Source organism: Carcharhinus amblyrhynchos, chromosome 12 (genome assembly GCF_965287045.1).
Source record: "Carcharhinus amblyrhynchos chromosome 12, sCarAmb.v2.hapA, whole genome shotgun sequence".
Taxonomy (NCBI): Eukaryota; Metazoa; Chordata; class Chondrichthyes; order Carcharhiniformes; family Carcharhinidae; genus Carcharhinus; species Carcharhinus amblyrhynchos.
Window position 1 is genome coordinate 6,978,196 of NC_137335.1, and position 26,554 is coordinate 7,004,749.

At 40.6% G+C, this 26,554-nt stretch overlaps 1 protein-coding gene across 1 annotated transcript in view; it reads right to left on the minus strand.

Moving 5' to 3' along the window:
• Window positions 1–26,554, minus strand: part of slx4ip (SLX4 interacting protein) — a 114,224-nt gene that overhangs the window by 75,096 nt on the left and 12,574 nt on the right. Inside the window, 1 exon segment of the mRNA XM_080199722.1 lies at window positions 3,892–3,981. Coding sequence (XP_080055848.1) covers window positions 3,892–3,981 — 90 coding nt within the window.

Consider the following 26,554-nt stretch of genomic DNA (forward strand, 5'->3'; position numbering starts at 1 on the left):
CCAGATTAAACCAAATGCATCCACAGACTGTGGACAATCTGACCCAAATGATTCAGTCTCATAAGGTGGGGAAATAATCATAAATTAATACCACATAAGAAAATTCTCTACAAAATTTACTTCTTACGCGAAAGGTAACTGAGCAAATTAGAATATTATTCCAAGTTTACATCTTCAATGAGGTGTCTTACAGAAATAACTTATCATGGTTCAAACTGTGTAGGAACCATCATACTCAAAAAAAATCTGCATTTATTCTCATAATATTAATATATGCCTCCTACCAATGTTAAGACCAAATTTATTGCAACACTTTGTTTAAATCTCTGTTACAGTCATTGCACCAAAACAATCCTGATCAAAATCTTAAATAACACCCTGTGTGACTGGCACGTTATCCCCTCCTGATCTCTACAACCTTTAAGAAGGTAGCACAGTGGTTAGCACTGCTGCTTCACAGCTCCAGAGGCCTAGGTTCGATTCCCAGCTTGGGTCACTGTCTGTGTGGAGTTTGCACATTCTCCTCATGTCTGCATGGGATTCCCCCAGGTGCCCCAGTTTCCTCCCACAGTCCAAAGATGTGCGGGTTAGGTTGATTGGCCCTTGTAACCTGAGATGCATAGGTTAGAGGAATTAGCGGGTAAAATATGTAGGGATATGGGGGGTAGGGCCTTAGTGGGGTTGTGGTTGGTGCAGATTCGATGGGCCAAATGGCCTCTTTCTGCACTGTAGGGTTTCTATGGTTCACTTCAAGGAGCAGTACTCCGAAAACTCCAAATAAATCTGTTGGACTTTAACCTGGTACTGTGAGACATCTTACTGTGCCCACCCCAGTGCAACACTGACATCTCCACATCATGCGTCCAACCTTTGACATACCCATCTATATCATCCAACTTAAATGCCTTTCCTCGCTGTGCAGCACCGTGGGATTTCCCGCGCTTTGTTTGACACTTATTCTGATCATAGTCTGAGCAAATAACTTGGTGAATTCAGTTTCCACCATGCACTATTACCCCAAGTCTCCAAAAATCTGTCCTTGGTTCCCACTTCTTCAATCACATGCTGCCCTTTTGCAACATCTTTTGTAGACACCAGATTCATATTCATGCCTTTGACCCTTTCAGGCTCGACTATTCCAATGCTCATTGGGTGGCTTCCACACGCCCCACACTTTATAAATCTCAGCTTATCCAAAATGATTGAATATTATTTCACACCAATCCCAATCATTTATCATACCTATCAGCGCTGATCTACATTTGCTTCCAGTCACCAAACACATCAAATACAAAATTCTCGACCTCATGTTTAAATACTTTACACTCCCTATTTCTGCCATTTCAACCGGCCCTACGATCTGCTAAGTTCCGAAGTCTTAACTTTGGACTTCATTATCCTGTTTTTGTCAAAGGTGTATAATCTCGCTGCTACTTCAATGCCAAAGGGCTTACCTTCCCTCTCCACTCCACAGGAAAGTAGTCACTAGTTGCTTGATTGTAAGTAAAGTCAGACTCAGAATTTCTATATATAGGCACACACTGCAAATACACAGATTCTCAAGTCTATGGCGAACAAGATTGAGATTGAAGTGGTGCAATCAATCATATTTCCAGGCTTAATGGCCTGAATAAACAATATTGAGATATACGACTATACACCAGATTCTACGATTGGTACAAGAAGAACCACGGCCATGAAATTGGGAGGTGGAATGTTTCACACTGGAGCTGAAGCTTTGAAATAACTGTTATAATTTTAAAAGATTTACCACAATACCCTGGTGCAAGGTATCAACTCCACATCACTAAACAGGGTTCATGTAAGGGTCAGCATGACTGATCACAATGTAATTTTGTACTTGTAAGACAAATGCAATAATGAATACACAACAAAGCTTCAGCAGAATGACTGGCCAGACTGAAGGGAATTATTTATATTATTCATTCATGGGAGCTGGCTGGCTAAAAAAAAAACAAATTCATTATCCATCCCTAGTTGCTCTGAGGTGACGCTGACTTTCCTTGAACTTCTGGTAGCTGTCTGTTTCAACAAAGTGGTTTGCTGGGCCACTTCAGATGGTAGATCAGAGTGAATTGTATAGGTATTCAGCTGGTAGTTAAGAGTGAATCACATTGGTGAGGGACTGGAGTGCACTCAGACTCCACAAGATGAGTTTTTATAAGAAATTGTAAAACTGAATTCAAACTGTCAGGGTGATTACTATTCCAGTAACATAACCATTATACCACAGTTGTTGTTTCACTTTCAGCACCCAGTGGTCCACAAGGCAGACTATCACCTGTTCCCAAAGCAATTGTTTTCCTGAAACAGGTCCTTAGCCTGTCTCAGAGGCTTATAGCTTGAAGGGATGCCACTCCACATTAGGCACGGAGCCTTTCCTACTCTTAACGCTTGCCATTGATACTCAACCTGTTTGGCCGCATAATATAAATTGGTCATCAAATCCTGGAGTGGGACTCGAACCCAGAGTTTCTGGCTCAGAAGCAGGGATGCTACCCATTGCACCACAAGGATACTCCTTACACTATGAAACCCAAGTATTCATAATATACTTGCCAATTCAATTGCTATAAAGTTAGGTTAAAAAGGAGCCAGATCTTTCTGAAAAATAATAACAATGTCTAAACACTATGCAATTTTTAACACCCAAATTGACCAGCAAAGTGTAGAAAGAGGTAGCTTGTGAATTGGGAACCACAAGCTGTTGTCAAATTGCATTGTTCTGTCCTTAGTTTTGTGAGTATGGCATTTCATGCTCAACCTCCATCTGAATGTTATGACATTATTGAATTAGCATATTAAGTGCTCAATCAGCCAAATCTTGCAATTAACAATGGACTAACATTCCCTCTAATATTTCTTTGCTCTGGGCAGCCTGTTTGATGTTGTTAAGATTACCATGTGGCCACACATGCGCACACATTGAAGGATGCATTGCTTGTGCACAGCATGTTTGCTGCCTCTGTAGCATATTCCAGATAATTGTGTGGGCAACTTTTTCTTAATTCTTGGGATGTGGGCATCATTGGTTAGGCCAGTATTTAATGCCCGTAGAGGGCTTAGAAAAAATAAAGCTTGGAGGAAACAATAGCCTGATCATTGTTAATGACTCCAATCAACCTCTGTTGCTAAGAAAACAAACAATTAAAGAAGTGTTGTATTCATCCTCTGGTGATAATTTGTTCTGGGGCATATTTTAAAATGCCAAATTTTATTTTTTTTACATATTTTCTTACTTTGCCTTTGACTCCTTTAATCCAAACATTATTTCCCTCTATTTCTCTTTCTGCATCTGAATTCACCCAATCTAGCTCATCCTGCGCTCAGTCCTTCTATGGTTTATTTCTCAATCCTTAAATCTTGTTGGTTAAGGAGATCATTTCTTTATCCTGTTGTTTACCAAGATCCTAGATGCCCTGTTGTGCTTGCTGCTATCTGTTCGCATTTCCAGCAAACTTGCAGGGAAAACTCTACGGCCAAAATGTGCACAAATTGGTTAAACAGACCAAGCACCTAATGTCTCTTACAAAATTTGGGCCAAAGTTTTTAATGCCACTATAGTTCACTAAATAATTGATCTACCCACATATAAATAATCTTATTGGCTAAATCAGATGTGCTAGATCCTGTAAGTTAATTTTATAGTTTGCCAAAATATTAAAATCAATAAAAAAGGAAGCATTGAGGGATCCAATGAAATAAAACACATCACAGGCTTCAAATATCACAAGAATTGTTGAGAATTCAGGTGTAACTCATAATACCACCTTCCTAACAATGCCCTAGATATAAATACATTATTGTAGTTCTGTTCTTTCCCTGCGGCTAGCTGCTTTTTTTTTGAAGTAGAAAGTAGATTTGTTGTACCTCCTTGTGGTGTTCGGTAAACCAGCTGGTGTCTTTACTCGTTCCTCGAGGCAAAATATGAAGATCCACCAGAACTGCAAAGTTCCCACACTGCAAAACAAAAGGGAAAGTTACTGATTGTTGCAAGGCACATGCCTTCAAGATAGAAGAAATTAGTATCAGATTTTTTTTTGCCACTGCTATGATGTTTTCAACATTAGGCCTAGGATGGTCATCATCTAGATTAAATCAAGACATATGTTTGTTTTAGAGGGGTCTCAGTTCACAAGTGTGTACTGAAGGCAGATTTAATTCCAAACAGTTTAACATTTCTACATTAGCTACATCCATCAGAAAACTTTGGCAAAACTTTGAATGCATTTATTTTTCTCTTTCATATAAAATATACAAAGTACGGTTTAAAGATTCAGTTAACGCCATAGATGTTAGATACTAATTTATTCATTTTGTAATGCAATTTGTTGTAAGTTGGCACAAATGCAGCCGAAGGACTTGGTGTTTTCTGACACAAGAATAAAACACAATGCCACTGTATTCAATTACTTTCATCCACTGAAATTCAATCTTAAATTGTTGTATCTCACATTTCAAAGCTGCTTCAAACCTTTTGTCCATAATGATCACAGTGGCATTGTTTACGACTAAGTTGGTACTTCCCTTTGTGCTGCAAAATTTTTGTATGATCTTTTAGAACAGCACTCTTTAACTGTTCTTTACAATAATTTAAGGACAACAGGATGTAAATGAATCTCTTTGAATGTACCTGTATTGGATCTTAGCTGCAGAGCAAAATATTACCACTCTCAACAATGTAAAAATAATTACGTGTCAGTAACTTTTGATTATGTCCCGGTCAGAGTGGATTTTTTTAGTAAAGGTTTGCACTTTGAGTACCTTGGAAATAAAAATTGTCAACAACCAACTCAAAATGAAAGATTCTGAAAGCAGAGGAAAAAAAATCATCTGCCAGGTCCACCAAGGCTTCTTCCTTCCTACCAAATCCTATAACCCATTCTCTCTACAGAAATACATCAAACTCTCTCATGGGCTTATTTAGACTATCCATCAATAGTCTTTCCCTGTAAAAGAGGATGTCCTGGAGGGATCAAGGTCAGAATCTATTTGGTAAGAGTTAAGAAACAATAAACAGTACCATTATACTACTGGTGTATTCTATAGGCCACCAACTGGTGAGAAACATACAGAGGAACAAAATTGCAAGGAATTCATGGATCGGAAAAAAACTAGAGTTAAAATGGGAAACTGTAATTACATAATATAGAATTTATTTCTAATATTGTAAAAAGTAGAGGGGATGAAGAGTTTCTGAGAGTTTTCTACATCACTATGTTTCTGCTCCAACGAGAAAGGTGAAGAGCAACCCAGACACGAATAATTAATTGGGAATGAGCCAATTTCAATGAAACGCGAATGGATCTGACTCAGGTAAATTCAAATTAAAGCTTGGCAGGCAAAATTAATATAACAATAGATCGCATTTAAAAGGAAATACTTTTGATTTGATTTATTACTATTGTCATGTATTAGTTAGTATACAGTGAAAAGTATTGTTTCTTGTATGCTCTATAGACCAAGCATACCGTTCATAGAGAAGGAAAGGAGAGAATGCAGAGTGTAGTCATAGCTAGGGTGTAGAGAAAGATCAACTTAATGCAAGAAGTTCAGGATCCAGTTGCAGAGAGAGAAGCCGAGCCCCAAGTCACGGAGTTTGGAGATGAGTTTCGTAGGAATAATGTTGTTGAAGGCTGAGCTGTAGTTAATAAATAGAAATCTGACACAGTTGTCTTTGTTAACTTGGTGTTTCAAGGCCAGGGAGATGGTGTCTACTGTGGACCTATTGTAGCAGTAGGCAAACTGTAGTGGATCCAGGAGTCCGGGAGGCCAGAATTGATTTTTGCCATGAGTAGTCTTTTGAAGCACTTCATAATGATGGATGTCAGAGCCACCGGACAATAGTATTAAGACATGCTGCTTGGCTTTTCTTTGGTACTGAGATTATGGTCGCTTTCCTGAAGCAGATAGGGACCTCATACTGTTGTAAAGAGAAGCTGAAGATCTCCCCCGCCAGCTGGGTACTTTGGGTACAATCGAGGTACCCAAATCCATTTTGGAATAAGATAGAACAAACAAAACCAAATTTTCTGAATGATGAAAGATAGAAAGTTGAATAAAGCAGAAAATGGGTACATATGACATACATTAGGTTGATAATGCAAGTGCTAACTATGCCATACCGATTATAGAAAGCTCAAAGTGGAAGAGAGAAAAGAAATAAAAGCAGCAAAAAGCCAATTGTTCAAGACCCAACCACCTTCAGCTTCCTCATCAATGCCTTCCTTCCAGGTTAGAAGTGGAGATGTTTGCCGATGATTGCACAATGTTCAGCATAATTCTTGAATCCTCAGATACTGAAACAATTCATGTCCAAATGCAGCAAGATCTGGACAATATCCAGGATCGGGCTGACAAGTGGTAAGTAACATTTGCGCCACATAAGTGCCGTGCAGTGACTATCTCCAACAAAACAGAATCTAACCATAGCTTCTTGACATTTAATGGCAAGACAGAGGGTGGTGGTTGATGGTAAGTATTCGTCATGGAGTTCAGTCACAAGTGGTGTGCCTCAGGGATCTGTTTTGGAGCCACTGCTGTTTGTAATTTTTATAAATGATCTGGATGAAGGTATAGTTGGGTGGATTAGTAAATTTGCTGACGACACCAAAGTCGGAGGTGTGGTAGATAGTGAGGAAGGGTGTCATAGTTTACAGAGAGACTTGGACAAGTTGCAGAGCTGGGCCGAGAGGTGGTGGATGGAGTTTAACGCGGAAAAGTGTGAGGTAATTCACTTTGGCAGGAATAACAGATGTGTAGAGTATAGGGCTAACGGCAGGACTCCGAATAGTGTGGATGAACAGAGGGATCTAGGTGTATGTGTACATAGATCCCTGAAAGTTGGGAATCAAGTAGATAAGGTTGTTAGGAAGGCATACGGTGTCTTGGCGTTTATTGGTAGGAGAATTGAATTCAGGAGCCGCAGCGTCAAGTTGCAACTGTACAAAACTCTGGTATGGCCGCACTTGGAGTACTGTGTACAGTTCTGGTCCCCACATTATAGGAAGGATGTGGAGGCTTTGGAGAGGGTGCAGAGGAGGTTTACCAGGATGTTGCCTGGTATGGAGGGGAGGTCCTATGAGGAGAGACTGAGGGATTTGAGGTTGTTCTCGTTAGAAAGAAGGCGGCTAAGAGGGGACCTTATTGAAACATATCAGACGATTCGAGGTTTAGATAGGGTGGACAGTAATAGCCTTTTTCTTCGGATGGAAAAAGCTAGCACGAGGGGGCATAGCTTTAAATTAAGGGGTGGTAGTTATAGGACGGATGTCAGAGGTAGGTTCTTTACCCAGAGAGTGGTGGGGGAATGGAATGCCCTGCCTGCTGCAGTTGTAGATGCGCCTAGTTTGGGGGCGTTTAAGAGATCCGTGGATAGGTTTATGGATGGAAAGGGATTGGTTTAGGTTAGAAGGTCATTGGCTTTTTAATTGGTCGGCGCAACATCGTGGGCCGAAGGGCCTGTTCTGCGCTGTAATGTTCTATGTTCTATTACCCATTGCTGTATCCTCCACTAACACCATCCTGAGGGTTACTGTGACCAGAAGCTGAACTGGACTAGCTACATGAATAGTTTCGCTACAAGAGCAGGTCAGCAGGTGGGAATCCTGCATCAAGTAACTCACCACTGTCTACAATCTACAAGGCACAAATCAGGAGTGTGATAGAATAATCTCCCCTTGCCTGTATCGGTGCAGCTCCAACAACACTCAAAAAGCACAACATCATCCAAGATGAAGCAGCCTGCTTAATTGGCATTCTTTCCACAAACATTCACCCCCTCTACTTGGAAATTTATCACCATTCCTTCACTGTCATGGAGTCAATATTTTGGCACTCACTCCTTAACAGCTCTATGGGTGTACCTAGGCTACGTGGATTGTGGTAGTTCAAGATGACAGCTCACCACTTTCTCAACAGCAATTAAAGAAGGGCAATAAATGCTGATCTAACCATGAAGCCCACATCCCTTGAATTAATTCATAAAACGATCTGAGCACAGACTGGCAGCTAATACAAAAAGGAATTCAAAAGTCTTCTATAGGAATTTAAATAGTAAATGGGTAGTAAAAGGAACAGGGCAAAAAGAGACCAATGATAGGGTTTATGCATGGAGGAAGAGGACATGGTTGAAATATTTTAGCAAGAAATAAAACGCTGCCAAAGCCATAAAGAAAGAGGAGGCAGTTGAGATGTTGGGTGTAACAGCAGAGGGATGGGAGGTAAATGTGCAGAAATAATTAAAGCAGGATCGGAATGTGGTTAATAAGATTTCAGGATTGTAGGCTTTACCCTCATCGCTGAGGCTGGTAGTGGGAGTCAGGAAAATTCCTGGTTTGGCTCACACGCCTCATGAGAAAGTGCCCACAAAAATGGGATATTCATTGCCTAAAGGCGAGTGTGATGACCCAAGAAAGAGGTCAAAAGTAACCAAAGGGGCTGTCCGTTGCAGTGGGTTGTTTAAAAGGCCTAATGCAGTATCTTGTCCAAGTAAAAAATAAGGCCTCTAGTCCTCATGTCACACACACTACCCATCCGTGACAAGTTATGCCCCACCACCCAACATCCATGGCCTCTCATGTCCCCCATGCCAGGTTATGGCACATCTGTGCCCATTTATCACTGTACAGAAATAATGGTGCATGGCTATAATGACAGTAGGATGTGTTAAATGAAGCTTTAAAAAGAACAATGGTTCACTGATAACTTTCCAGCTTCTCAAAAAAACTAACTTTTAATACAGCGCAATTAAAGTGCCTACAATCCAGAATCTTTAAAGTGTCAATAATATAAGCTGCAAACCCCAGAAATCTCCTAACTTTGTATAAGTAAACATTGTGAAATTTACAGTAGAGATTTTGAACGTACATTTTAGAAAGCCCCCTCACTATAGTCACAACTTCCTTTGATGTGCCGTAAACTGCCATTCAATGAAATGCCTATCTCCACAATGAACTAGGTCAGGTCAGGAATGCAGAGTATAGGTTTTTGACTTGAATTCTTCAAATGTCCTGTTGAAACTTGGAAACCTTGGGAATGGAGTTGGCAATGATGGAATTGGGCCTGGCTGCCATTTTTAATGGGCTACTAAATCATCCTGACTCATTGAAAATCTAAGCCATGGAGCACAAAAGCAAGGAAGTTATAGTGAATTCTTATAAAACACTGGTTTGGCCTCAGCTGGAGTTGTGTGCCCAATTTTAGGCACCACACTTTAGGAAGAATGCAAAGATATTACAGAGGGAGCAGAAAAGATATATGAGAATGGCTGTAGAAATGAGAAATTTCAGGTACATAGATAGGTTGGAGAAGCTGGAATTGCTTTCCTTAGGGAAGAGAGATTTGTTAGAGGTGTTCACAATCATGAGGGATCTAGACATTGTAGATAGGGAGATACTGCTCCCATTGGTGGTACAGTCGAAAAATCAGAGAACAATTTAAAATGAATGGTAAAAACGCCAAAGGAGATATGAGACAATTTTGTTTTTACATAGCCAGTTAGGATCTGGCATGCAGTCACTGCCTGACAGCGTGATGGAGGCAGACTCATTTGTAGCTTTCAAAAATAAATTGGATAATTATCTGAAGAGAAAGGTTGTAGGGTTATAGGGAAAAGGCAGGGGAGTAGGACTAACTGAGTTGCTCTTGCTGGCATGAAGACAATGGGACACATGATCTCCTTCTGTGCTGTAACCATTCCATGGCTTATTCCAGAAGTCCTTTGTGTAACATATGCATTCCCTAAACCCATAGTCCTGTAAACTGTCCAAGCTTCCCTCCCTAATCCTAACTTCCTGATATTTAACTTGCACCAGGGCCAGTTTAAAATGAAATCTTTAGAAAACCTAACTTGGGAGCTACCTCAGGGGCAGCAAGAATTAACTGGATTCAGTTAAGCTGGTGCAGAATGTAGCTATTATGCTGTAGTAAGCAAGCCAGGCTAGTTGTAGCTCACATTTCAGTTATATTCCATACTCTCCATGTAAATGTTAGAAAGTATCCCTCAGACAGCTGTCAAGTCCATCTGCATGGGTAGATAAACATAAGCAGATCTTATTAGCCATGCTATGGACTGTTCAGCAGTTAAAAAGAAAATTACCTAGCTTGTAGAGCATTCTTGGATAGATGGTATTTCCCACATGCAGCATGAACTAAGCCAGGTCTGGATCATATTCTCGGAAATTATGTGAAAAACAACCTGCTTTTAAAATGTTTCCAATGATGGTACTTGCCCCACAGAATATTCACCACTCCCACAGAGCATAAAATGTTGCAATGGCAATTATTTTGAGGTATTAGAAAGAACAAAAATGTCATCAGAATAAAGAGTCAGACAGATTCAAAATGCAAACTGTTTTCTCTCCCTATAGATGCCGCTGGGCCTGCTGAGTTGTTCCAGTAAGCTCTGTTCAATGTATGTACACATGACCAAAAGCTTGATAAAGTTTGAAGGAACCAGCGAGATGGAGAGGTTCAGGGAGAAAATTCCAGTGTTTAGCTAGCTGATGGGTAGCTGAAAGAACAGCTGCCAATGGAAGAATGTGCAAAAGGCCAGATTTGGAAGAGTGCAGAGGTCTCAAAGAGTTGTAGGACTGAAGGAGGTTACAAGGAAAGGGAGGGGCAAGGCCATGGAAGGATTTGAAAATGAGGAGTTAGGAAAAGGGCAGAGTTTGGATGACCTCTGGGCACATCATGGAGGTAGAATTTTGGTGATAGAAGATCATCATCAAAGTTGCAAACAGTCTTGTTTCACCTCAACCTCATCAATTTGATGGATAGGGAACAGACTATGTTAGAGCCACTATATGTGATTTTCTGGCCATAATTCCAGGGGTAATAATGGAATCAGACGAGCAGTGCCACATCACTGGATGATAGGGGAGAGGTGTTTAAGGAGGATAGTGTGATCAATCATGTCAACAGCTGCAGGCAGGTCAAGAAGAGGAGGTTTGTTTTGCCCTAGTTACTGTCACAGAGATTGCCACTTTTGATTTTTCTAAGAGTTGTTTCAGTATTGTGGCAAGGTGGAAAAAATGTTTGGAGGGACTCAAACTTGAACTACCAGGAAAGATGGGCATGAATTTGGGAGACAACAGCATGGAGTTAGGAAAAGGGCAGCTCTCCAAGACCTCGTTGGTCTTTAGATAGGAAAGGGAAGTAGGAGATAGTGCAGTACTTTGTGAGCAAAAGAATGATAACTGCAGATTTGAAGGGGAAGGAGACAGTAAATGAAGGTGCAGGACCGTTTATAATGTAAGTTAGGTGGCCAACAACATAAACAATGAGGCCCAACATAAAACTGGACATTCTAAATTAACATAGCCTAAAAGTTTCTGGAAGCAAGACCTGGTGAAATGCAGACAGGCCAAGGTTACCACAGGTCAAAAGCCAACAGGGATCAGCCCAGACCTGTCTTGAGTAGCAAACAGAAGTGCTCAACTTCAACAATGTGTGACAGTCATTATGACCCAAAACCCATCAAGAGATACTCAGCCAGAACAACAGAAAATGACATTATGTTTGTGTCTTCCCCATATCTTGAAAGAGGATTTGTGCCCCTTAGGAATGGACACCGAAGATGGCCTAACCTCACTGGGTGCTGTGACCTTGCCCTGAGATTCCAAAAGAGAAAACGCTGGAAAATCTCAGCAGGTCTGGTAGCATTTGTAAGGAGAGAAAAGAGCTGATGTTTCGAGTCTAGATGACCCTTCGACTCAGCTTAGGTCACTGTCTGTGTGGAATTTGCATGTCCTCCCGTGTCTGCGTGGATTTCCTCCAGGTGGTCCAGTTTCCTCCCACAGTCTAAAAGACATGCTAGTTAGATGCATTGACCACCATGCTAAGTTCTCCCTCAGTGTACCCAAATGGGTGCTGGACTGTGGCAATTAAGGGATTTTCACAGTAACTTCATTGCGATGTTAATGTAAGCCTACTTGTGACTAATAAATAAACTTTAAATGTTTCTTCAGGCTTACAACACTGTAAGCCTCTTTTAATCTATTATCATCTTTACTTTCTCTGGTTAGCCACTGTTGGATCACTGTCAGTAGAATTTTTATTTCTCAAGGGAATGTACGTTTGAGAATTATGAAAGTTTCTTTAACTATTTGTCATTGCTTCAATTCTAATCAGAAAACATCACAAATGCACTTTATGATCTTGAGCTACACCATATAATTAAAACCAGTCTAAAAAGGGAATCTTATTCAGCATATTTAGTAATCCAATTTGAACTATTCCCACATTTATATTTTAGTCTATTAATTCACAAAGCAAAGTTCTTTTCACTTTTTGTCCACACTAGCTCTGTTCAACATCACTCACAGCTCTTAGACATCTTTCCACTACCTCTTATCTCCTCCTTAGTTTCCCACTACCCAATGTTTTTGCAGTATAATGGAGCACAGTATAAATGAATGCATTGCTCAGCACCCCTGTGCCCTTTGACACTATTATCAACTTCCAGGATTTTAGCTGCCACATTGTCAGAGGTCTTACAGAAACCACAACCATTTTGTATAATGTACATATTGTATGTAGCAATAATAACCAAAACCAGATCCAAATAAGCAGAATTACAGAGCTACTGTCCCAGTTTAGAAATCACAACACATAGTTAATAACAATTTACTCACTTTTACAATTGCAACTGCAAAGATGAAAATCTATAATGAATTTATTTTCCTAATCTAATAGATAGCTTATTCTGTAATGTGCCCTTTTATATCTTCATGAGATTATGACTGCTTCTGGTAAGGCCAACACTTGTTGCCTGTCTCTAACTGCCCTTGATAAGGTGGTGGTGAGCCACCTACTTGAACCACAGCAAACCATGTGACGTAGGTATACTTACGTTAATGTTAGGGAAGGAGTTCCAGGATTTTGACCCAGTAATAATGAATAAACAGCAATATAGTTCCAAGTCAGGAAGTGTGTGATTTGGAGGGGAACTTGCAGATGATAGCATTCCCATGCATCTGCCCTTGTCCTTGAAGAAGTCTCATAACACTAGGTTAAAGTCCAACAGGTTTATTTGATAGTAAACCCACAAGCTTTCAGGATTTGCCCCTTTGTCAGGTGAGTGGAGAGTTCTGGTCTCTGACAGAGCATATAACAGCACACACAGTTTACAGAATACTGATTAGAATGCGAGTCGTTATAGCTAACCTGCTATTCAAGTCTTAAAGATGCAGACAACGTGAGTGGAGAGAGCATTAGGTTAAAGAGATGTGTATTGTCTCCAGGCAGGACAGTAAGTGAGATTTTACAAGCCCAGGCAAGTCATGGGGGTTACAGATAGTGCGACATGAACCCAAGATCCCGGTTGAGACCATCCTCATGTGTGCGGAACTTGGCTATCAGTCTTTGCTCAAGCGGCTCTGCGCTGTCGTATGCCGTGAAGGCCGCCTTGGAGAACGCTCACCCGAAAATCAGAGGCCGAATGCCCATGACCGCTGAAGTGTTCGCCAACAGGAAGGGAACAGTCGTGCCTGGTGATTGTTGAGTGATGGGTTTACTATCAAATAAACCTGTTGGACTTTAACCTGGTGTTGTGAGATTTCCTACTGTGTTTACGCCAGTCCAACACCGGCATCTCTACATCTTGTCCTTCAAGGTCAGGGGCTCTTATGCAGATCACTGATCATTTGGGGTGTTGAGCTCAGTGGTGACTGGTGAGCATGGAATCTAGCCAGGATGTGAATCATTTCCCCCCAGGCCCCACATCATTCATCAATGGGACAGCTTTTTACTGTTCTGATTGGCTGTTCCTTCAGTGCCTATTTAGTTCAGCGCTCCATTGGCTAATCAATTACTTTTTTGGACATGTTCGCAATGGAGAAGGTACTTTGAACACACACTTATAGAATGCACATGCACCCACAGTCTCACACACACACACACACACACACACACACAATGACACACGCACATACACTGAGACACATGCACACACACACTGTGACACACGCAGTGACACACACACACACACACACACACACACTGTGACACACACATACAGATACGGGCACTGTGACACACACACTGCAACACACACACACATACACGCACTGTGACACACACACTGACACACGCACATGTATGCACACACATGCACTGTGACACACACACTTACAATATATCATGGACAAAACAATTAGCCTTTGCTCAACAATTCCCCACCCCTCCCCAACAAATTCTTCATTCTACACCCCCATTTTCAATCTGGAATCACATCAATTTTCAAACATTAAAATGCGGTCACAGTAGGAAAAAGTTTGACAAGCACTGTTCCAGATAGTAAAAGTCATGAATCTAGAAGGTGTTGTCAAAGAATACTTAGCAGTTGCTGTATTACACCCCGTAGACGGTAGATGCTGCCACTATCTGCTGGAAGTGGAGGGATTGACTGCTTAAGGTGGTGGATGAGGTACCAATCAAAAAGGCCGCATTTATACTGGACCATGTTGAACTTCAAGTGTTGTTGGAACTACACTCATCTAGACATGTGCAGAATATTCCATCACACTTTTGACTTATAGATGGTGGTCAGTTTTTGAGGAGTGAGGAGGTGAGTTAGTCACCATAGAATTCACAACCTCTGACCTGCTCTTTTCATAGAAACCCTACAATGCAGAAAGAGGCCATTTGGCCCATCGAGTCAGCACCAACCACAATCCCAACCAGGCCCTACCCCCACATCCCTACATGTTTACCCCATAATCCCTCTAACCTAGGCATCTCAGGACACTAAGGGGCAATTTTTAGCATGGCCAATCAACCTAACCCGCACATCTTTGGACTGTGGAAGGAAACCGGAGCACCCGGAGGAAACCCACGCAGGCACAAGGAGAATGTGCAAGCTCCACACTACCAGTGACCCAAGCCAGGAATCGAATCCAGGTCCTTGGAGCTGTAAAGCAGCAGTACTAACCACTGTGCTACCATGCCACCCTTTTGGCAACACTATTTATATGGTTGGACCAGTTAAGTTTCTGGACAATGGTGACCCCCCCCAGAATATTGCTATTTGTGTGAGCTTGCTGTGCACAAATTGACTGGCAAATTTCCTACATTTTAACAATTAGTACAGTTCAAAAGTATTGAAAAAGACACACTGTAAAAGTTCTTTGTCTTGCACTCATCAGGACAGTTCACAACAATACCAACTGTAAAAAGAACAATTTTTTTTGTTCATTCATGGGACAAGAGTGTCGCTGGCTGGCCAGCATTTATTGCCCATCTCTAGTTGCCCTTGAGAAGCTGGTGGTGAACCACCTTCTTGAAACATTACAGTCCACGTGCTGTGGGTTGACCCACAATGCCGTTAGAATGGAAAATCCAGGATTTTGACCCAGTGATTGCGAAGAAAGGCCACTATATTTCCAAGTCAGGATGATGAGTGGCTTGGACGGGAACTTGCAGGTGGTGGGATTCGCATGTATCTGCTGCCCTTATCCTTCAGAATGGAAGTAGTCGTAAGCTTGGAGGATGCTGTCTAAGGATCTTTGCTGAATTTCTGCAATGTATCTTGAAGATAGTACACACTGATGCTGCTGAGGGTTGGTGGTAGAGGGAGTGGATGTGTTATCAATCAAGCAGGTCACTGTGTCCTGGATGATGTCAAGCTTCTTGAGTGGTCCTGGAGCTGCACCTATCCAGGCATGTGGGGAATGTTCCATCACACTCCTAACTTGCACTTTAGATATCGATGGACAGGCTTTGGGAAGTCAAGAGGCAAGTTACTTGTCGAAATATTCCTAGCCTCTAATCTGCCCTTGTAGCCATTGTGTTCAAATGGCAAGTTCAGTTGAGTTTCTAATCAATGACTCACATTGTCTGTACCTTTAAGACTTGATTACCTGTAAAGACTTGTATTCCAACCATTATATTGTAAACTGAGTTTGTGTCTTTATATGCTCTGTTTGTGAACAGAATTCCCATCTACCTGATGAAGGTGCAGCACTCCGATAGCTAGTGACTTTTGCTACCAAATAAACCTGTTGGACTTTAACCTGGTGCTGAGAGACTTCCTACTGTCTTTACACCATTGAATGTCAAGGGCGGTGGTTACGGTGACTCTTATTGGTGATGGTCATTGCCTGGCATTTGCGCAAATATTACTTGCGACTTGTCAGCCCAAGCCTGGAAATTGTCCAGATCTTGTTGCATTTGATCATGGACTGCTTCAGTATCTGAGAAGTCGCGAAGAGTGCTGAGCATCCGTGAACATCCCCACCTCTGACCTTATGATGGAGGGAAGCAGTTGAAGGTGATTGGACCTAGGACACTGTCCTAGGGGACTCTTGCAGAGATGTCCTGGGGCTGAGATGACTGACGCACACAACCATAAGCCATCTTCCTATGTGCCAGATATGATTCCAACCAATGGAAAGTTTGCACCCTGATACCCACTGATTCCAATTTTGCTAGGGCTCCTTGACGCCACACTTGGTCAACTGTGGCCTTGATGTCAAGAGCCGTCACTCTCACCTCACTGCATGGGAAGGGAGTAATGATTGGCTGGCAAGTGGACTTTGATTGGTAGAGGTGTTGCCTTGGAGAATGCAACAATGAACAGTTAACAGCCAACCTCTTATTCAAATTAATTCCAGACAGGTTGACACTGATTTGTCAAAGCATTTCCACGGAGTGTGAAACAGGGAATGGCTATCCGCCAAGCTTTTGTTTAGTTGAAAAACGTGTAAAGCAAGGACATGTTCCTTCTGCCTTCAAAGGACAGAGACCTGTGTTTATACAGCTTCTAGCACGTGTTAGTGAGCCACACTGCAAACCCAACTGATAATCTTAAATTGATTTTAAGGGTAAGCAGTGGCATAGTGGTGTTGTCACTGGACCCACTAATCGAATAATGCTCAGGGACCTGGCAAATTCCACCAAGGTAGATGATGAAATTTAAATTGAATAAAAATCTGGAATTAGAAGTCTAACGATCACCACGAATCCAGTCAATCGCCATAAAAACCCATCTGGTTCACTAATGTCCTTTAGGAAAGGGAATCTGTCATCATTAACTGGCTTATATATGAATCCAGATCCATAGCATAAGAACATAAGAAATAGGAGCAGGAGTAGGCCATCTAGCCCTTCGAGCCTGCCCCGCCATTCAATAAGATCATGGCTGATCTGTCGTGGCTCAGTTCCACTTTCCCGCCCTCTCCCCATAACCCTTAATCCCCTCTCTTATCAAAAACCCATCAACCCGCGTCTTAAAAATATTTAGCGAGGCAGCCTCCACCACTTCAACAGAATTCCAGAGATTCACCACCCTTTGAGTGAAGAAGTTCCTCCTCAACTCCGTTCTAAACCACCCCCCCTTTATCTTGAGGCTGTGCCCCCTAGTCCTACTGTCTTTTTTGAGCAGGAAGAGTCTCTCCACCTCTAACCTATCCATCCCATTCATCATCTTATACATCTCAATGAGATCTCCCCTCATTCTTCTAAACTCTAACGAGTACAAGCCTAGTTTATTCAGCCTCTCCTCATAGCTCAACCCCCTAGCACTGTGGTTAACTCTTAAAACGGGCACTAAATAAATGAGTAATGCCTGCATACCATGAACAAATAAAAACATGCCTACGCAGCACAGCTGAAAAACAAACTATTGCATTAGATATGAATAAAAGTGTTTAATACAGGTACATTTAGGTATATTCCCTCATTGGGAGAAGTGTCTGCATCTCTGAATTAAGTACTGCACATTGTAAAACTAAGTTCGAGACATACAGATGACGAGTCACAATAACCCTTTAATCTACAACCACCCGTTTTTCATGGGAAACGATTAACAGATCGCTCTCTCAATGACCAGTGTCAGACTTGGATTTGTGAACTAATATACACCATACAAGTGTAATTACTTAATTCAACATATTGAACTTCATATAATGAATTTCGTATAATCTTGGTTAGAATGCACATCAGCACATTTTTGTTCTCATTACGTCTTACCTTTTCATTAAGTCTATGTATGATACATTGAATAACTCAGAAATAATGTGCCTAAAAACTGTGTGTGGTCTTATACTATATTGAAGAAAATATATATTTAAAAATATCATTTAATGATTCATTAGTTCCAGTACCTAAGTCCATCCAGACTAAATATGTTATGACATGTTAGAAATTTCAATTTCTTGAATGGTTCCTTATGTTAAATCCACTTGAAACTGTAAAACATACCTACCTTCAGAAGTTCTCAAAATCAAACTAATGAATGGCATCACAAGTTGTTTTATATATGCAACTTACGTTACGTTTAATGTTCCTGAGCTTTGGATATACCCTATGCTGAGTTATAAAAAAAGTATGTCCTCAACTCCAGGAGTGACAAATAGCATTCCAATTATAACTATTGCATTGTCCACCCATTGGTATCAGTTGTATTTTGGTTATCCCACACTACTTAACTAATCCCCTTTGCAAGTAACATGGGCTGCAAAAAAGTGTAGATTTCAAGCCATGATCCAATATGAATTAATGCATGTCACAGGCAAAATGGTTACAGCATGTGACTGCTCAGACTAACAACCTTTAATTTTATAACCCAGCAGCTTTACTTGAAAGATCCATTTATTGAAGGGTAGACAATTGACGTCAGTTAGCGAAAACTATAAAGGTACTGTTAACGTACAAGGACACAAAAATTTGAAAAATTCTTAAAGTGCACACAGAAATGGATGACGCATTGAAAATATATTAGCATAGCTGATCAAAAACTTGGTTTAATGGAACATTTTAAAGGAGGACTGGGAGTTGATGAGGTTGAGGGATATAGGGAGAAGTTGCCAATACATGGGTAGAGGCATTTGAAGGCATGGTCAGCACCAATGAGGTGGAGGCAGGGAGGAATGGATGTTCTCCAAGCAATAATGATTGGAGGATTTGAAGGATTCAGGGGCAAGTGGTAAGAGTAGTTAAAGAGCTAACATTCAGACTGGAGCTAAGTGTCAAGTAACATTCACACAACATCAGTGCCAGGCAATGAGCATTTTTAACAAGAGAGAATGTAACCATTTTCCCTTGATATTCAATGGCACTGCCATCACTAAACCCTACATAATCAACACACAGGGGGTTACTGTTGACCAGAAACTGAACTTGTCTAACCATATTAATGCTGTGGCTACAAGAGCAGGTCAGAAGCTGGGAATTCTGAAACAGGTAACTCACCTCCTTTCCACCATTTGCAAAGTACAAGTCAGAATTGTGATGCTATACCCATCACTTGCAACTTCAATGACACTCAAAAAGCTTGACACCATCCAGGACAAAGCAGCTCACACGATTGGCACCCTATCCATCCACTTAAACATCTACTCCCTCCACCATTGTTGCAGTGTTCACCATCTGAAATATACACTGTAACTCAACAAGGCTTCAAGAGCATCTTCCAAACCCATGATTTCCACAACCTCGTCCTAGAAGGACAAGGGTAGCAGATCCATTGGAACACCATCACCAAAAGGCCCCCCGGCAAAGCCACACATCATTCTGTTTTGGAACTATATGGCTGTTCCTTCGCTGTCACTGATTCAAAATGCTGGAACCCTCTACCGAACAGCATTGTGAGTATGCCTACATTCTATGGACTGCAGTGGTTCAATAAGATAGCTCACCACCACTTTCTCAAGGGCAATTAGCGATGGGTAATAAATACTGGCCTAATCAGCAGTGCCTGCATCCTAAAGAAGAATTTAAAAAAATACGGGAAAGATCATACAAACAGGCTGAGAATTTTCAAGTGGAAGTATTCAAAACTGGGCGTCACTGATGCTGAGAAATAGACTCTAGATGAGAATCCAGAACAGCTCGATGTTCAAATGAAAAAATTCAAGGATTTCCATGATCACAACCACACAAAATCAGATCTATGCTTAAATGAAATGTTCCCCAAAGATGCTAAAATTCTTGAGATTCAATTTCAAATTGAATCAAATCAAATTCATATAAAATTTCAACTTACAAAACACCTTGCCTTGAAAACAGTAAAAATGAGCTGTACTGAAAACTAAAAGTAACTTTGATTATTTCACCATGATATGTGAAATGGTCAGAGCTTGCAGCCATGGTTTCACTCACTCACCCACAGAGAAATCAGCACTTCTGGTAGAGTACCATGATGCTACTACGTTGATGTTAATCAGTAAGAAAAATAATGCGTACATAATTAATGCATTAGAGTGGCACAGCGATTAGCACTGCTGTCTCACAGTGCCAGGGACCCAGGTTAAATACTGGTCTTAGGTCATTATCTGAGTGGAGTCTGCACCTTCTCCCTATATCTGCGTGGGTTTCCCCAGGTGCTCTGGTTTCCTCAGTCCAAAGATGTGCAGGTTAGATTGATTGTCCCTTAGTGTCAGGGGGATTAGCAATGTAAATATGTGGGGGTTACAGGGATAGGGTCTGGGTGGGATTGTGGTCACTGCAGTCACAATGGGCTGAATGGCCTCCTTTTGCACTGTCGGGATTCTAAGATAATCATAACATTATAACTATATTGTGATTAATTTAACAAAACCATGTAGCCTTTTTCATTGCTGGCTTTGACAAAGGGTCATCTGGACTCAAAACGTCAGCTCTTTTCTCTCCTTACAGATGCTGCCAGACCTGCTGAGATTTTCCAGCATTTTCTCTTTTGGATTCCGATTCCAGCATCCACAGTAATTTGCTTTTAGTATTTTTCATTGTTGTAAAATGTTATGATTCTAAGTAGAATATTTTAGGTTAAGAAAATAAAATAACATTTTCCTTTTTAGAAAGATACAAGGAATTGTGGTTTTAATGGATCCAGCTAAATCCAACAGTCATGTTGCATAGGTGGCAAATAACCTCCTTCTGCACTGTAGATTCTATGATTCTAAGCACTACCAGTGAGGTGAATGAACAGTTTTTTGGTGTGTTAGTTGAGAGAATTCCCAGCACTTCAACCAGTATCATAGGACTTACAACATCCACCTGAACAGGTAAACATGTTAGTTTCATTTCTCATCTGAAGCACAGCAATCCTTTGGTACCGCACTGAATTTCAGCCTAGAACATTCACTCAAGTCCAAGTGTGGAACTCGAAAGCACAACAATCTCAGAGGTGTGACTGCTGCCAAGTAAACTAAGCTAATGTTACTGTTAGAAGAACGTCAGATACTTCAGAGATCTTCAAAAGATGGACTTTGGCCAACTTCAGAGTTTGGACCTGATTGCAAAATACTTTTGAGGTGAAAGATAGTGTGAACCTATTAATCAATTTCTGTCCTGCCCACGGAAGTATTCTGCTTCTGGCTGCTCAGTCATTGCTGTCAACCATCACTTGCTTCTGCGGATGAGAAGTGAACCATAACTGACAGCAATGACTGACCAACCGGGAGAGGAAAACATCGGAGAGTGGGGCAAAAGTTGATTATGTTGACAAACTACTTTGAATAGACCCAAGTGGACACTTCTATCATGACCGATCTGATGAAGAATAATAAATAAGCAATATTGTTTGAATAATCTAATACAGTGGAATTTGTTTATATCCTATTTTTATGCAAAATTCAAATTAAGTGATTGATTCTGTGTACAAATTTAACATAAAATGGAATATAATTATTGACATAATACTCCCTCTAGTTATCCCAGACCTTGGTAAGGTTGATGACTGACCTAAGTGTATAGTGGTTGAACATAATTGGGAATGTCTGTTGTATAGAAGTGCTGTAGTATACATTATTCTTGGACTGCTGGTTTACATGTGCCTCTAGTTTTATCTATTCAAAGTTGTATTCTTTGGGTGAAATTTTATTAGTTTGGAGTTGAACGGAATCTTGCATGTGTTTAGTTTTGAAGAAATAAAAACAAGATATCATATTGAGAGTAAGAGCTGCTATACAAATGTCAAATTCTTCTAAAATTAAAATTCCATTACATATTTGTGCAGAAAGAATTTTTCCTAAGGAACATTATAAGTATAGCTCAAGTGCTCCCTCTTCTGGCTTGCAGTATCTATACTCTCAACTCTCATTACGTAGAATCTCAATCAATGACAAGGAAACCAAGAATTGATCTTAGTAAACAATGAAAGAAAGCACATTTCAAAAACTAGCTAGCAAAGTATTGATTTTAAAAAGAAAGGGGAATGTAGGATGTGTTTCTCCCCAAAGCCCTTTTCCCTTTACTGAAAGTAGGTGACTGATGTTTAGGGTACAGTTCCACGGATGATGGCTGTCTTCCAGTATCTTGTCCAAATGACCAATTTTGATTTGTGAGCCAAGACAGATGAGCAAGTTAGTCAGTTGTGGGATGTCATAACTGAGTCTAATTCCGTCCCGATGAACATCTGCGCACACTTTCTAGCAACGGGATCACTTGACAGCAAACAGGAGCAGTAATCCTGGCATGTTGATGCTATAAACTGTTGAAGGTAAACTAATGGGTTACAGTGCCTGAGCTGTGTGTAGACAACCAGACGTTGTTTTCGTGACAAACACGTCAGCTGAAATTTGATATAAAGAAAAGATTTAATAAACGCCAGAAGCATATCTGTATCAATTTGATTTGATTTATTATTGTCACATGTATTAGTAAACAGTGAAAAGTATTCCACAACTGGAATAACTGAAATAACTGGCTCTGCATATAGCAAACTTCATTTGAGATTCAGAACAAGCAACAACAGATTGATAATTGGATTTGTCAATATTCCATGAACAAGCAGAAATCAGCAGCATTTGCAATCCCTTATATATGGTCTTTAGTTTATTGCAAGATACTGAATTAATATGATCTGATATGATAAATAATATATAAATTCTTTACAAAAAAATCCTGTTTACATTAAACCCCTGTTTTTAACAATTTCAACAGCTATACCAGGTATTTTTCAAAGAATACCAGCCCTACTATAACAAACACTGAAGGAGTATCTACCCTGATAAACACAGTTACATGAATAGAATTCAAACCAAGGCTAACTAAAAGATAATCCGTTGCAGAGCAAATCCAGTATGATGTACGTTCTTGTAGCCTACTAAGACATCTGATAAAGAGCACTATGCTACACAGGGAATTTCAGAGAAAAATTACAAGAAATTGAATAATAGAAAATGAAGTCCCTGTATGAGCAAGTAGGAGTGATGAGGGTATTGAGCCATGACTTCCTTGGAGTGGTAATGAGCATCAGAATACCCCTCCGTATCCACTTAACACTGCCAAATTTCTTCCATGCCTGTCTCACCCAACCTTCCGATTCAGACCAGTATCAAAGTCTGAGAGCATTCAAGTGAAGGAGGACACGCCATTATGGCACTTGCTGCCATTATGCAAGTTTAAAGGTCCAACTGAAATTGGAAGGCCAGGGAGAAGGAGAGTGTCTAAGCTAAGTGAATGGGATTTGTTAGTCAGGGAGTGGGGACAGGAGGTCTGAGTGTTTACCACAGTTACCCAGAAATTAGGTTTTAATTCTAACTTTTTCCGAATAACTATGTAACACAGTCAGAATCATCTGAGGTTAGCAATTTAAATTCCATATGTGGATGGTTCCCAGGAGAGCACAATTGTCCACAGGAAGTTGGCACTTCTGGGCAGTTGCTGGGTAAATGCTTACCTGGGAAGTTCCAAGAGGGATTTTAGACTGCATCTTGGGGGTGTTACCCGCTCAAATCTAAAACTGGGGAGCCCCGAGGTTATGTTTCATTAGTGAATCGGTGACACCTAAGTCCGGGAGAAGTTGAGGAAGTTTCTCATGAAGTATGAAAGGCACACAACTAGTCATTCTTTTGATGGATGAGTTCAGAAAGACAAAAGCACAAATGCAAAACTTCACACAGTCATTGCATGAAACTGAAGATCTCTTTGAACTTGTTAATAAGACAGAAACAGTGTATATTGAATAAAACATAAATAATTTGAAGCAATCTACACTTTCTAGTTTTCTTGTTATTTCTTTGTTTTTAATAATCCAGCAAAACTGTCAAACTCAACAACAACAAACACCAATATAATTTGTTTATGCTGGTGGTAGGTTTGTTTAGTGGAGCTTTGTTAGAGTGAATCCTCACTATATGGATCAGCTCCAGCTCTGTATAAAATAGGTATTGTTTCAAATAGATGTTGCACAATGTAGAATTTTGATGGATATGTACCTGATCCACCACTTCATATTACAGGTGTCTGTAGATGTCTGCAGTTGGATAACTGGCAACACTGGGAACGATTAACTTCTTGCATGTTTGACAAGTATTGCACTTGGTGTGAACAGTCATCATTAATACAAGGAGAGTTTTCACCACAGAAATTCTGCTAATGTGGGTTTTTTCAGGATTTGTTGGCTCCTTACTCCAGAAGAGGCAATGATCCTTCGTTCAATAACATTTATTTACATGCTAACCATGTAAAAAGGTTAAACAAAACCAAAGCACATCTCTTGAGATATTTCACACACATCTTCTCTCAGTGAGTGACATCACTATGATATAGTGCTTTACACACATTCTCAGTATTTATCATTAGACTTAGCTCTTTATGCTAAATATCCCCTCCCCCAAGTCTTTCTCCCCGTGCCTTTATCTCCATACAAGTATACACACACATTCTCCTACACATCATCCCAAAGTCTCTTTGGTGGTTTCTCCAGTCATCCTGAACAAATGTGGAGTTCCTTGATGGGAATCTTGTTACTCTGAGGTCAGTTTGTGTGTGTGTGGGGGGGGGGGGTTAGGGTTCCTGGTTTTGCTCATATGTTTTTGATTTGATTTATTATTGTCATATGTATTAGTATACAGCGAAAAGTATTGTTTCTTGCATGCCATACAGACAAAGCATATGTGGTTCTGTAGGTGTATAGGGTATTCAGCCTCTGCTTTTAATGGTTTTATGTCCGTTGAAATTAAAGCAGATTTGTTCTTTCCAATGATTCCTGGCTGCATCTTCACCAGATACATTATCAGTTGCTTTAGCATCTCAATTACTTTACCAACACGGTCCTGACCTCAAATCCATACCCTCTCTCCTGTAACAACAATCAGAAGGTCTTGAGCCATATGCCATTATCTAAATGAGCCCTTCCTTCTTCTTAGGTTGATCATGGTCTTCCATTTGGTAGCAAGGTGCAGGGCCAGAAAGGAAGCTGTACCTTTAGCCTGTGGGCCATCAGAAGCTCAAATGGGGCAAACCTATTGTGTCATGATATGGAGAGATACCGGAGCAGAATGAATTAAGTTGCCATTCTTCTTCAGTAAGGCTTTTATAATGTATCTCCTCACTCAGTTTCTCTGTTAGACTGAGGGCATGCACAAATTCAGACAATGCTGCACAGGATTAGAAGCACATGTTGCAAATTGTGGTCCATCATTAGGGATAAAAAAGTCTGGAACGCCATGTGGAGAGAACATTTTCTTCAAGAAGTTAATAGCAGCTTCAGAGGTGAGGCTACGTAAGCTTTTGCACCTCTATCCAGTGGGAATAATAGTCTACTACAATAAGAAACATTTTCCCTTTAGAGTCGAACAAATCCTTGCCATGTTGTTCCCAAGGCCTGGATGGGAAGGAAGAGGGCAGAAGTCACTCCTTGTGCTCCTGTTCATAAATAGCGCAGGTGACATGATTGAAGACCCTCTCTTTGATAGAGTATGAAATCGCCAGCCACTATACTGGTTGTTGATCCCTGGCTTGATACTTGGTGATAACAAGGTGGATCTTTTGGAAGACCTCCAAGCAGAGAGCTTGTTCTAACCTCAGTCTTGCATCATATACCAGAAGGTCATTTATGATACATTTGAAATATTGCCACAAGACAGGGTGGCTTGGAATGTACTATGGCCATTTATCCAGGGTACCCGTACAAATCTAGATGCGTTTCTCTTGCTTTTTGGCTGCATCAAATTCACGCAACTTCTGGTTTATTCCTGTCAATGCTGTGAAAGCTTCAACTTCTGCTATGAAGGTTTTATTTTACCGTGTCAGGTAAGTGGCCAGTATCTTGGGCAATGCGTCAGCCAAAGTCTTATATTTATCCTAAACATACTCCATAGTAGTGTCATATCACATTAGACCAAGTCAGAATCGCTGAATCCTGATGGCACCTTTGTGAATTCTTTTGTTTTCAATAAAGTTAGTAATGGCTTATGATTGGCCTCAATTTTAAACTCCAGGTCCAGGCTTATTTTTGATAAAGCACAGTGCTGTTCAGACTTGGTGAATGACCTGGACATACAGTAAACGGGATTCCTTTTGCCATCACTTTGGATGTGAAATAACCCTGCTCCCTCCCAGTCTTGCTGCAAATACATCAGCTGCCACAAGTATAGAAAATTCAGGATTGTAGTGGGCTAGGACCACAAAGATGTTAGTATTGTTTCAATTTGTTTAAATGATTGATGCTAACTCCAGCATCACACCTGGTCCTGTCATAAAATATGTCTCAGGGGTTCATTCATTTGGACTTAGTGTGGCAGTAGTGTGATGGATTATTCTTCACTCGCCTAAATGAGTGTAGCTCCAATATTACTCAAGACATTTGATGCCATACAACACAAAG